Source organism: Chlamydotis macqueenii, chromosome 11 (assembly GCF_036417535.1).
Source record: "Chlamydotis macqueenii isolate bChlMac1 chromosome 11, bChlMac1.mat, whole genome shotgun sequence".
In the NCBI taxonomy this organism is placed as follows: domain Eukaryota; kingdom Metazoa; phylum Chordata; class Aves; order Otidiformes; family Otididae; genus Chlamydotis; species Chlamydotis macqueenii.
In genome coordinates, this window is record NC_141566.1 from 3,413,871 (window position 1) to 3,426,832 (window position 12,962).

Sequence of the window (12,962 nt, forward strand, 5' to 3'; positions counted from 1 at the left end):
CTTCAAAGCCGCGTGTGGTTGGCGTGCAGCCACTGCCGCTTCCCTGGTGCAAACGTCTGGTTGCTGGTCAGGACGGCGTTTGCTTTACCCAGTGCAGCGTGTGATTTTGTGCTAGGCAGTACTTTCATCTCTTCTCTGCCCGTCTCATTCCCTAACTGTTCTAATTCCTTTTTCTAATGCTAGATTGTCCTCCTTTAGTAATTTTTCTTGTATTATTTTTGAGATTGATCCTATTAAGTTCTTATCCTTCAGTATGTCATCCCCAGCTTTGAAAGCAAAGTCATTTGTTGTCAGCTGCAGCTGAATTACCTATGCATTAATTGCCTTTGTAGGTCTCTGCTTTTTCTCATAGACTTTTTTTTCTTTCTTTGACGTATTTTTCTTTGAAAAATATTAAGCATCACTTACCTCAAAAAGCCTGCTTGAATTTTTGCTGCTTGCTTCTCTGAGCTTGTCATTAAACTCCCAAGCTCTGGTGACGTTATTACCAGTTTGCCCAACACATATTACAAAATTAACAGCTTTGAAATGGCACAAGAGCTGTCTGTGTCGGGTTCTGTAAAGATTAACTTTCTCCTCACCCTCTTTCTGCACTGCTTTCTCTTCAGGACACACAAGGGGATATTTCTTGTGCTAGCCTGCTTGAAAGGCATCGGTGGTACATTTTCTGTGCTGTTTTCTGCTCTGGGTTTAGCAAAGAGCAATACAGAGGCACGTGAGATAAAATATACTAAATAGAGTTTAATGACTTCTCCTACACGTCGCAGCACAGCTAATTACACAGCAAAAAAGCACCTTTGAAGTTCCTGTGCCTCTCAGGGAACAAGCCTCCTTACTGAATTGGCTGCAAAGAAGATATGTCAGCAAGCACCCTTCAAACCTGACGCTGCATCTCCTCCATCCTTCCTAGAGGAAAATACCACAGCTTGGGCACCTCCTAATCTTGTGGGGCTGCTGCTGGCTCCTCCCGGGTCAGCAGCAGAGCAGTCCCGCTATTCCTGATGCAGAAATCACGCCGGCTTCTGCCAGCATTCCTGGCTCAACAGGAAAGCTTCCTGTGCCTCCTTCTGAGGTGCTCAGCCACAGCCAGACAGCCTGGTCCTGAGGGCACTGTCCAGCCATCTCTGTCTGCAGCTGACAGGCAGCAGCCTGGTTTCCAGCTTAGCCCACTGACTGTTGTGTAATAAAACACCAGAAAGGCACACACGGCCCTTTTTGTGCCAGCTAGAAAGACGCCAGGTATCTTTGCACATTATTCTTTCCAAATGGGCCTGGGGAGGATTTGCATCCCAGGAACAAACTTCTTAGAGGAAGGGGCAGAGGCCTTTGTGCACCTCTCTGTGGCATAGAGGAGCTTCAGGAACCGATTATCTTGTGGTTGATTTACAGTGGAAAAGTTTGAAGACCTCGGAGTGCCTGGCTGCTGAGCGTTACCATCATCTCAGCCCTGTGCTTCAGCTCCTGTGTGCTAACTTAAAAGCGCCAGTGGTTTCCTCCATCAGCTTTCCAGCCACAAAGGAGCTGAAGTGCTGAACACCTGAAGAGGCTGAGAGGCTGCAGCAGTGGTAGCCATCTCATACAGAGAACCGAAACGGTCTTCCGTTGCTGGGGCGCTGCTGGCTGGGTCAGTACCAGCTGAGAAGCCGGCCGTTGTTTGGCAAAGTACAATCCAAACCATATGGCCCAGCAAGGAGATGGTGATGGAAATCTTTATAGAAAGCATTTCACAAAATGTAAACAACAGATTTTCTACACAGAGATAAAGATGGAGATTAATGCTTGAATTATCCTGGATAATTAGTGTAGCAGGTAATGATTTAAAATCTGGCACATCTGTGAATACATAACTTTGACTGAATTAGAAAATCCTCACAACTGCTACAGTAAGATGGTTTCAGCGATCCCACAGGGAAATCTTTATGGGAGATTAATTCTCACTTCAAATGGCAGAAATTTGCAAGAGGATTATGTGGCCAGTATGACACATTCGCATTGTAATAGTAAGCGATACAGGGTTTTTTTTCTCACAGAGAAGCCGAGTGCTGGTTTCTTTGAGTTCATGTGTTCTTTCAGCTCGAGGACTCAGCCCTCTTCAGAAGCAGAGTGTTTTGTAGCTGAAATGATGAGCAGCACTTAAAAGAAAATGGTGACAAGAACAAGGGCAAGAGCGACAGAAGCTCAAAGAGAGGACGGTGAAATCCAAACCTGGATTTAAATTCCTAAAGCAACAAGGTCACACTTGCAAAGCTGATGGAAATGTTTCTTTGGCTTATTATAAACCTTACCAAAAAGTTGTCATCTGAGAACATTGTATGAGACAGCACAAGTCTGTGAGGACCCTGTCCTCGCTGCGCAGCGGATCTGCTCGAAGCTCCTCACCACGGCAGAGCACTGCAGGGCACATCTTGCGCTGTTGAGCTCCCCTCGGTGCGTGCTCTCTGCCAGCGCTCCTGGCCTCTCTCTTAGGAACCCCACTTCTACTGAAGCATCCCAGGGTTGCGTCCGTGCTGGCTGTCCCTGGGAGCTGGCTCCAACACGCCATCTCCTGTGACCCATCTCTGTCAGAGAGCTCTGAACCTTCCATCAGGAGGCCTGGGCTTCTCCAGCAGCGTAGCTTTGTGCGTCTGGTGGGCTGCTGGGCCACATCCACAGCCAGCAGAATGACTGATGCACTGGCTGTAGCTCACTACCGCTTCAGGTTTGCATCGAGTATTGAATGACTGCTGAAGCACGGTACTCTTGGTACTCAACACAGGGAGGAGAGTTAGGAAAGCTGCCGTTTTGTGTTCAGATTTCACCGCTTACAGCACTAAAGAGAGCTCTAACCAAGAAAATGGCGGGTTCCTGGCACACAAAGACATTCTCAGTGAAATTGAAATGTCTCTTTGCTATATCTTTCCAACACAAAACTGCTGCCAGGAGCTCTCATCTGATTTTGCTCAGGTTCTCAAAACTTCAAGGTGAATAACTGAGGCTGAGTTTGTAGACCCTGAGGAATTCACGGCAGCAGAAAAGAGAGAGAAAGAGAAATAAAAGATACTTTGAGCTTTATACAGAGTGTCTGTCTTTTAAGAGGGGTTATACTGCACTTGTTGACTGAGACTGCGCAGAAGAAGCGCAGGTGCGGCTGAAGCCAGCGTCCACCAGCCTCACCCACAGACACGTTTGGATCAACAGGGATTTGTTCAGTCCGACCACAAAACTTCCTCAACGAGAAACTCCCGATACGTTTCACCGCGCTGCCCCGCACCTGCACTCAGCCCCTAGTCAAGCCCAGGTAGTCCCCTTAAGCTGTTTTAACATGAAAGAACAAAAAGAAAACACTCTGTGCAGAAGGAAACGTGCTGAAGGAAATTGTTGCCAGGTCAGCACACCTGATCCCACCCCACCACTGACACTGGAGCTTTGATGGACCTTGGTTGAAGGGAAGGTTGGATTTATAACCTTCTCCCTTCTGACTCCTCAACAGGATGTTTACATCTACTTCTGTATTGACAAAGAACTTAAAATATACATGTCTCTATCCAAAATAGCAGTCTCTGCACTCTCCCTCAGCTGCTGCCTTACCCAGAGCTCTCCAGCTGGCCCAGACAGTGCTATCAGTGTTGCCAGGTGTCCGTAGCTCCTGTACACCGTGAGAAAGGCTTACTCGCAGCAGCGCTGAGTAACTCAATGCTTGCCTTGTGCAGCTGTTCCCCTACAAACGCTGTAGATGCTTGAACCAGCAACGCATCTCCTGTCTGCAGCCTTTCAGGATGCGGCCACCATGGGTTTTCCCTGGTAGTCACCGTGTCCGGGTGGAGCACAGAAAGCTGCAGCTCAGGCCCCTTCTCTGCTGAGAGCTTTGATCTCCTGCCCTCCCCGGCGGCCCCTCGGCTCACCTGCCCTGTGATGCTGGCCATTCTTCTGAAGACTGTTTCAGCTGCAGTTGCTCAGAAGGGAAATGTTCAGGTAGACAGATGGGCACGAGCCAGCCTTGCTTCTGGCTGGGACAGCTCTGCCTTCAACTCTGAGCAGTTCTTAGGCAGGAGTCATCCTGTGGGCTGGTGGTGGACCTCCAAGCACTAACCCAGAGTCTGGGAAGGAGGAACAGCAGCTTTGTGGCACCAGCTTATCCTGCTCTCCTCCAGCTCTGCTGAGCTTGCTGCAGCCTGCAGATAGAGACAAATGATTGGGTTGGTTGGGGGTTTTTTTGGTGGCAATTATTTCTACTGCTGCAAACTGCATTGTTTACTACCCAGAACATCATTTCCACCAGCACCAGCTTCTAAAGCTTCATGGTGATGCTGCAGCGTCCCTGCTTATGGGGTCTGACAAGATATGAGGCAAAAAGAGGCACAGCAGGCTGCTTCTCTGAGTCTACCTACAGCTTGACAACAGCTTTTCCGTAATTTTTCAGGGGACAGCAGTGTTCTGGGCTGATTCAGACCATCTGCAGAGACTAATGTGCGCCTGGGCCGCTGAGGCACTTGTTCTAAATTGGGAGCTGCACATAATTTGAATACACTACTGAAAGGGAGTTCAGCCGTACCTCACTGTCAAAAAGTGAGCATGTTTTACCCATGTCAGAGCACTGGAGCATAGCTGGAGAGCCAGTGTAATAATTTTTTTGGGCATGATGTTCAGCCATATTTTATTAAACTTCCTGTCCTACACTTCAGTGCTTGTTTCTGAGAGCTGCAGCCCAGCATCCCTCACTCAAGAGCCCTTGTTCCAACCTGGTTGAAATCTCCTCAGAAACTTAAAATCCTGCGTTGGCCTTTTCTCCTACCTTGCGCTGTTACTTAGGGTACATCATCAGGGCTTCGGTTTAATCTCACATCAGGTACTGTTCACAGAAATGCTGAACATCTAAAATGTCATAACCAGCCAGTTGACTCCACTGACTAGACTGCAGCAAGTAGCTTGATTTGGGGATTGTGGTTTTCCAGTCCGCAAGGTCAGCGTCTTGCATAGACTCAGTATTCCTTTCCTGGGGACCGTACGGACCATGAGCCTGTCTGCGCAGCTGTAAAATGATGCCGTTCACTTTCCACCTTTACTTTGTTGGGATGCCAAACACTAGAGCACAGCAAGCTAGCATGGTGATAATATAAATGTAAAAAAACCCCCACAAACAGTAAAATATCTCCTGTTTTGTGTAAGGATAATGCAGAGGCAAGATTTAAAATACAGCATGCATAAAATGTGTCACTGCCTTGTAAGAGCTGAATTAATGGATGCTATAAAAACAAACAAATCACAAAACACTATGAAAGATCCTTTTCCAGGGAAGAATGTGAGAATTTATTGGATTTGGAAATGAGAAATAATGTTTTGTGGTAATAAAAGTGCTAGCAAAAAGCGAAAGAAGAAATGTGTTTTCTTGCTTCTTGTATTGGCAAACTAATACGCACAACCTCTAAAGGACGAAGCCGAGCTTTAGCATGTGAAATTCTTTTTGCTGAACATTGCCATCATCTCATTTCTCAGTGCTTGGTATTTTTACAGTCTAGCTACACTTCACACTGATTTTTTGTAAGTGCACCCCAGCGAGGGAGATGGAAGAAGCGATGCTGCTTTGCCTGGAGCTGGAGAAATCCTTTCTTGCTCATGTAGCCTCCTCACTTGTGGGCATTTCCTCCAGGAAAGCCTGCCTGAAGCTTCTGATGGTCTGTTTCCTTCTGTCATAGGACCACGCGGATATTGAGTGGAAGTTTGCACGGACGAAGCTCTGGATGAGTTACTTCGATGAAGGTGCCACTCTGCCCCCTCCGTTTAACATCATCCCAAGTCCCAAGTCAGTCTGGTACCTTTGCAAGTGGATTCACAATCAGCTGTGCCCAGGCAATGACTCTGACAACGAACAGAAGAGGCATGAAAACCTCAAAACATTCACAGTAAGGAGCTGCATGGTTTTATACTTCTTTTTTTCGAGGTGCTTGTGCATGTCTAGGATCACCAGGGCCACTGCTCTGCTGGTGCAGTAGAAAGTTTGCTGGATCATAACCTGCTGAGAGCCATCAGGAGCTCTAAAGACAGGTAACACATCTGTGCTTTTCTCTTTCCAGGAACGGCACGCTGACAACCTGATTCAGAATCAACATTACCAGGTAAACTCTTGAGTACATAAAGGTTTTACTTGCTGTTTCTTCTTCCTGCTCATTTCCTAACACCTCGATTCTTGCTTGTTTCTAGAATGTATTCTTCTAAGTGTAGTACTGTAAGAGGATTTTGCTTATCATGGATTCAGACATTTCCTCGTTAGAGGTGGGATGGTTCAGTAAATCACTCCTAGCCTTTGGCCCCTCCTGAAGTAGTGGAAAACTTGCCAGGTTCAGTCTGGCTGCTGAAGTCAAAGGTGACATCCCCATTGCCATCAGAGGGACCAGGCAGTCATGCCATCCCGAATAAAACTGTTTCTGCAGCATTTTTACACACTCTTGAATTGTTTCTCTCCTGCTCCTTTTTGTAAAGCATCCCTAACTTATACAGTGGTTGGGATTTTCTTTTGGTTTGGACAGCTCAGGAAAGCAGAATGGTTCTTTTGTTGAATTCTGCTGGTTTTGTTTATTCTCAGCCTGCCTGTCATCAAGTACTCATTAAAGTGAACCTACAAAAATGAAACTGTATTAAACCAGCTTTGGTAATTGAATTCAGTGTGATGTATTATGCCAGCATGCTGGAAAGAAAAAAAAATCTCCAGAATATTAGGTGGCTATACTGTTAAAAGCCATTAGTAATTTGTCTTACTTAAGACATCTCATGCTTTTTGAAGAGTATTTTTATCTGAAGTTGATGTTAACGTAATTAGTCACCTTTGACAGCAGACATTTGGTACTTTCTGACTTCACAGCACAGCTTACGGTTACCAGCAGTGGGATCCCTAAAAAAACCTCCCAGTAAAACCTTGGTGCAGAGACCATCTTTGTGCTTGCTGTTGCTCAGACCTGTTACCCCTATGTAGGAAATGGGGGAAATGAAGGGCAGGTTCGGAGCAGTCTCTTCTCTACACAGAGACCAACCTCTGTGTGTGCACACGAACACAAAATGGATCCCATCCTACCAAAGATCTGTACCACAGCAAACAGCCCGGGTCACGCAGAGGAGTGGGAGCCCTTAGAGAAGTCACTGAGGGTGTCATCCACTCCTTCCAGCGCTGTCCGCAGGCGCTGCAGCAGCCTGAAACCCGCCAGCGGGGAACGCCCAGGCAGCTGGGGGTTAACGTGACCGTGCGTTGCCCCATAGCTGTGCGTCAGGTCATTTGTTGTTAACACATCCTCCTTGGCTTTCAAATACTCGATAAATAATCTTCAAATAGCAAGCTTAGCCTATCAGGATAGCCAGCATATACATACGAGATTGGTAATCTGAAAAACTTGGAACAGCTGAGATTAAATGGCTTGAGGACATTGAAGAACACAAAGAATATTTTCTCAACGACTTTTACATACACCAGTACAAGATACCTGCTCAGGGTAGTTAACAACTGAGTGCTCCAGACGGAAGGTATGTAACCCTTTCCAAAGGTTTGTTCTGTTTAAAAGAAAGTGTTCTGTTCCTAATGGTAGGTGATTTTCTTCTTAGACAGCAGTCAGGACAGGCACTGTTAGTCAGAACTCAGTGAAATGCAGTCAGAGCAGAGTTTGGTCGGAGCCAGCAATTCCATCACTCATACTGTTTCCTATTCCAGGAAGTGATAAGAAATCTTGTGAAAAGATACGTCGCAGCAATGATAAGAACTTCCAAAACCAACGAAGGTTTAACTGAAGAAAATTTCAAGGTAACTTATTATTCCTTAATAATAATTTATTGTATGAATTCAAATAGCCACTTGCAGATTTAGCACTGACTTGTCAAGATGATTTGCAACCTGCTGTGGAAATAGGACTGTTACTGGAGCTGGGAATGCAGACGATGTGCATGCGGGGTTTTTGAGCAGAGAATATTCTTATTCAGGTGTCCTCTCATATCATCACTATATATCTTCATATACAGTATGTTACGTAGATGAAAGCTTTGGAAGATTGTATGAAGGAAGGATCTGATGTGAGTCCACATCACATTCTTAATTCTAACACTGACAGAGCCAAAGAATGAGTCTGGGTTGATGAAAAAAGCTTTCCAACACAGTTAGTTGGGCCTAGCAGGTGAACAGGATTCCTTCCATATTTCTAGATTTCAGCAGTGTTTTCCCTCTTCTGTAACTGTCTTATTTGACTTTTTTTTGGTGGGTGGGCAGAGGGGGTTGATCAAAAAGGCCAGTGCCGCAGCCTTTGAGACGAAGATCTTGTGATGTCTCAGATCCTCAGGGTTACCAATGCTGGGTATTTGTGTGTGTCACTCAATACTGAAGATGTACGTGGCATTGTTGTGAATGCGATTTAGTATCAGCCTTTTGCATAATTCTGAACAGTTCTCACAAGGAAATGTAATCATTCTTTCACGTTACAGATAAAGCCGCTGGGTGTAACTCATTTCTCTTTTTGCCCTAGGAATTAAAACAGGACATCTCAAGTTTTCGCTATGAAGTTCTTGATCTCTTGGGAAACAGGAAGCCCCAGCGGAGAAGTTATTCTACCAGCAGCACAGAGGTATCCCAAAAGGATGAACCAACTGAGGATGGCGCAGGAGAAAAATCCAAAGCCAAGAGTGTGTCGTTCAGCGTAGCCAACAAAAAAAAGGACTTCAACGTATCTGCTCTAATTAAAACTATGTCTGGGATCAATATGGTGGAAGAGAAGCCAAAAAGCAATGGGATCAGCAAGCGCTCCTTTGTGCGGAATGGAAACAGAGTTCAGAGACTTTCCAGCTCCAAGAAGGAGTCCTTTAAGAGACTGGGCCTGCTCTTCTCCAAGATGAACGGACACGTTCCTGAACCAAATTCAGAACCCATGTACACTATTTCAGACGGAATTATTCAGCCACACTACATGTGGAAAGACATTAAATATTCTCAGATTGATAAAGAGAGAGAAGAGAATTGTTCCAGAAGTGAAATTAACCTCAATGAGGTAGACTACAGTGGGAACGCCAGACTTACAGGACAGAGCAAGGAGTGCCCTGTGGTTTGTACCAGCTCCCTTCACTGTGCTTCCAGTATTTGTTCCTCTAATTCCAAACTTATAGACTCGTCAGAGGACGTGTTTGATTCATGGGGAGAGGCGTGTGACTTGTTTATAAACCAGTGGAAAGAGGGGCAGGAGGACCATGTTACAACTCGGCTATAAGTAAAACTGTCTTAACAGTGGCTGAAAATTCAGCCAATTATTTGCAATTGTTTGCTCTCATCTGGTTCAGCATTACTATTTCCTTTCTGTCCACAGGTGGGGAAAAAAAAAGTGTAAAACTACTTACATTAGCCTATTTTGTAGCCATCTGCACCTTTTTTAATTTCATTTTTTTTACACTCACAAATACTAAACTGAAGGTTTCACCATTTATAAGGTCACTATAAACCACAGTCTTAGTCTTCAGACCCCACAGACTCCAGGCATGCTGGTGGCTGAGTAAAGGATTTCTCCAGCGCTCTCATCATCATCCCGCTGCTGCTGGGTTATCACTGTTGCTATCCCACACGATGGGCTCTGCATCCTGCTCAAGTTTCCTCGTCAGCACAACCAGCTGGTGAGCAATGGCTTAGCAGGATGCTGAGAATCATATTTAAAATCTTTTTAGGATGGGTTTCGACGTACAACTGGCTTTTTGTTTTCTTTAAGCAATACGACCTCTGATTCTTTCAGTTGCATGTGTTTTTTCAGGTTGTTATATTAATATTGTAAATTCTTACTGAATAAGAGACCCCTTTGATCATCCAGCTAGAAGATGTTATGATTTGCTTATTTACCTAATTCCCATAAGAAGTTCCCACTGTAGGGAGCAGGATGACCTTCCAGTTAGGCCAACAGTGGAAGCCAGCACCTGGCCTTGCTCCCAGCTTCTGCATAGATGAACTGACCCAGACCCAGCTGTGGCTGCTTGAAACACAAACCTCAAGTGTGGTTCTGTTATTTCTAGTGGGCTGAAGCAAACCCCAGCTCTGAGCCTTGCCCTTACACCCCACCCCTCGTGCTGTATCTGTTTTTTGAAATTCCTAATCTTTCTTCTACTGCTGCATTTGCTTTTTGCTGCCTCTCTGATGGATGTCAGGCTTTAGGAAGAAAACCATCCCCCTGGTACATGGCAAGTGCTAAGAGACATCATCTTCCCTGAGCCACTTCTGAAAAACCACCTAGGCAACAGCAGCTCACACTGCATCTGCCAGCGTGCAAAGTCTCTGCAGTTCCTTTTCCAAGGTGCAACAAAAAGGAGTGCAGCAGTAGACGTTATCTTTTATTTCCCCAGTTGTGGCAGTGTCTGGACAGGGCCTAGCAATGTCACTGCTTTTGTCCTAAGCAGCATCGGACAGGGGAGAAGACAACCCCAGAAAGCGTAAAATGGCTGAATTCTTAACAGGGATTTTTTTTTTTCTTTTTTAAACAATGTGATACTTGAACTTTCTTCTGTGGTGTTGCTAAGAAACACAGATGATTGGCACTTACACCACTTCAGAGCTGTTATTAGTCCGCTGCTCTCCTGGAAGAAGCAGGTCCTGACCAGGAGTTCAGAGATGGCTGTATGACAGAGCCTGGTTACTGCGCTCCCGCACTCACGCTTAAGGCTCTGTTCCCAGAGAGGTGACATGAGCTGGAGCACAGCCCAAGGGTGGCTGCCAAAAATCACCTCTGCTGTGAGCTGTGTGGTGAATTGCATTTGTAAAAGCATAATGCCGGAAAATCTACACCTACCATTGGCACGGGTCAGATTTTCCCAGCAAGAGACAGGAGCAGCTCTCATGGCAGCACGGAGGGTCAGGAGGAGAAGGGTTTCTCACTACAGCAGCTGGATACTCTGCCCGAGTGTTAAACCTGGCTCCCTCCTCTCATTCAGTAAAAGCACCTTGTTGGGTTTTCCCCTCGGGTACCTACACAGCTGTACCTAGAGGTCACGATGGAGCATACCCACAGAGAAAGAAATGTGAACGCTGCAGCCAGCTCCTGTGGCAGAGTTGCAGATGCCAACACACCACTCATGGCAAGTTCTCAAAGTAGACCTCAAGGTGGAGGCCATGGCTCTGGGTCAGCTCTGGTGTCAAGAAAAATCAGCAATTAGGAGCAGAGACTCAAAAATGTTTCTGCATTCCTTGCTTCTAAATGACACCAGTCTTGTTACCAGCATGCAGTATAAAGCCCAAAATATTTAAGCCTTTAGAAGTGAGAACTGCAGTCAAAACCAACTGAAAGCAGTTCTCAAAGCAGCTTACAATAAAAGCCCTGCAGTTTAATAAACCAAACCGAGCACATTTCTGGAAGAAGGAGCATCAGCAAGAGCTGCTACAGGGGGCTGAAGGAAGAGGATTGAATAATTTTTTGCCTCACCTAACCACAGTGCAGTTTGTGACTTCCACTTGACATGTGACCAGCAGAACTTTATGGCATTTCCTGTGTAGTGACTGAGAATGAAAACAATTCAAGTACCGTTATGCAGATTACATCAGCCGAGTTTGAGGCTGGGACAGAAGGAGGGGTCATATCCTTGGACAGTAGGAAAGGCATTATGTTTTCCATGAAAGCAAGCGCACTGTTACTGGTGACGATTATACTGTGTCCTTCAAACACACCACTGCATGAACAGGTACACTTAACAAAATGAAACGCAATTAACTTCACAGTGGTGCGCCCCCCAAAATGTAAAAATGATACTGGGCAGCGCAAATCCCTTCTGTGCAAACTGCATGAGTCATGTTCCCCTGCGGTGTCCTGAAAGGGCCAGGGTAGGCGCTGCCACATTGGACCCGCATGATGAATAACGCAGCCCTCAAAAATCTCTCCATAGTGTTATGTTAAAGGCGAACGGTATGTCACGTGGCTGCTTGGCTGGGGCTCCCCTGGGGTTTGTTTCATGACTCAGATACTTCCTAGCTCCCAGCTACGAGCTCGTTTGAGCTGCCTTTGGAATTTAGCACAAATATTTGATTTGCCTGTGATTAATGTGTGTGTCCAGGAGTTTGCAGAACTGTCAAACCGGTCCCCCAAAAGGCAAAATTGTTTGATGGCATCTATGCATCCCCTTTGCTAGCAATAGATTTTATAGCAGCTGGTGAATTATTATTACTCTAAAACAGGAGCTTCAGGGGAGGGAAATTAAAGTACCTGGTGAAAAATACATTTGATAAGCAAAACCTGTTTTTATAAATTCACTTGCAGTCACAGTATTTGGGATTTCACTAGCATGCTTCCATTTTCAATTGCTCAAAAAGAAAACGCATTTAAGTGAAAGCTGTTCTTCCCTTCAGAGAAATTTGTGAACTACCCCTGTCTGTGCAAGCAATGAGGGTAGGAGCTGATGGGACACTTTGAGCTTTTCCTGCAAGTTAAACTTTTCCTTGGCTTGGGTGCACAGCTGTGCTCCAACTGGTACACGCCTGGCCTTTATTCTGTGGGCTCCCATAATAATCCTTATACATATGCAAGGAATTTAGAACTAGGAATACCTTTCTTTAGGTTTCTTGCTCTTGAAGTTGCTTTATTTCTCAGCTCCCATCCCCAGTGTCATTTTCAACTGGCTTTTTAAAGCAGCACACCTACAAATGATCATCGATAAAAAAGTTAACAAATAACATCCAGGGTTAAAACTATCAGATAGAGCTAGGAGGGTTTGTACTCAGGTCAGAGATTAAAGAAGTTGTTTCAGAAACAAGAAATTAACTGACATATCTCTGCATATTATTTGGGTAATTGCATTTGTATATTGTTCATATACTGGTACATATGTAAATAGTCCAGTATTTGTATATGTGGTCCCTACAGAGGCAGCATGCGCGGCGGTTAGAGCAGAGGATCAGAGCACAGGACTTCTGAGGCCTCTTCCCAGCTCTGCCGCTGACTCACCTGTGACCTTGGGCAAGTCACGTCGCCTCTCTAACGCCTCAGTTTCCCCATCTG

The 12,962-nt window shown here is 45.5% G+C and overlaps 1 protein-coding gene across 1 annotated transcript in view; it reads left to right on the forward strand.

The window, feature by feature from the left end:
* TRPC5 (transient receptor potential cation channel subfamily C member 5) overlaps positions 1 to 9,209 on the forward strand; it is a 59,573-nt gene extending 50,364 nt beyond the window's left edge. The window contains exons 7-10 of the mRNA XM_010126879.2: positions 5,673 to 5,879; positions 6,051 to 6,092; positions 7,673 to 7,762; positions 8,475 to 9,209. Of these exons, the coding sequence (XP_010125181.1) occupies positions 5,673 to 5,879; positions 6,051 to 6,092; positions 7,673 to 7,762; positions 8,475 to 9,209 (1,074 nt within the window). The remainder of the gene's footprint in view (positions 1 to 5,672; positions 5,880 to 6,050; positions 6,093 to 7,672; positions 7,763 to 8,474) is intronic.
* The last annotated feature ends 3,753 nt before the right edge of the window (positions 9,210 to 12,962 follow it).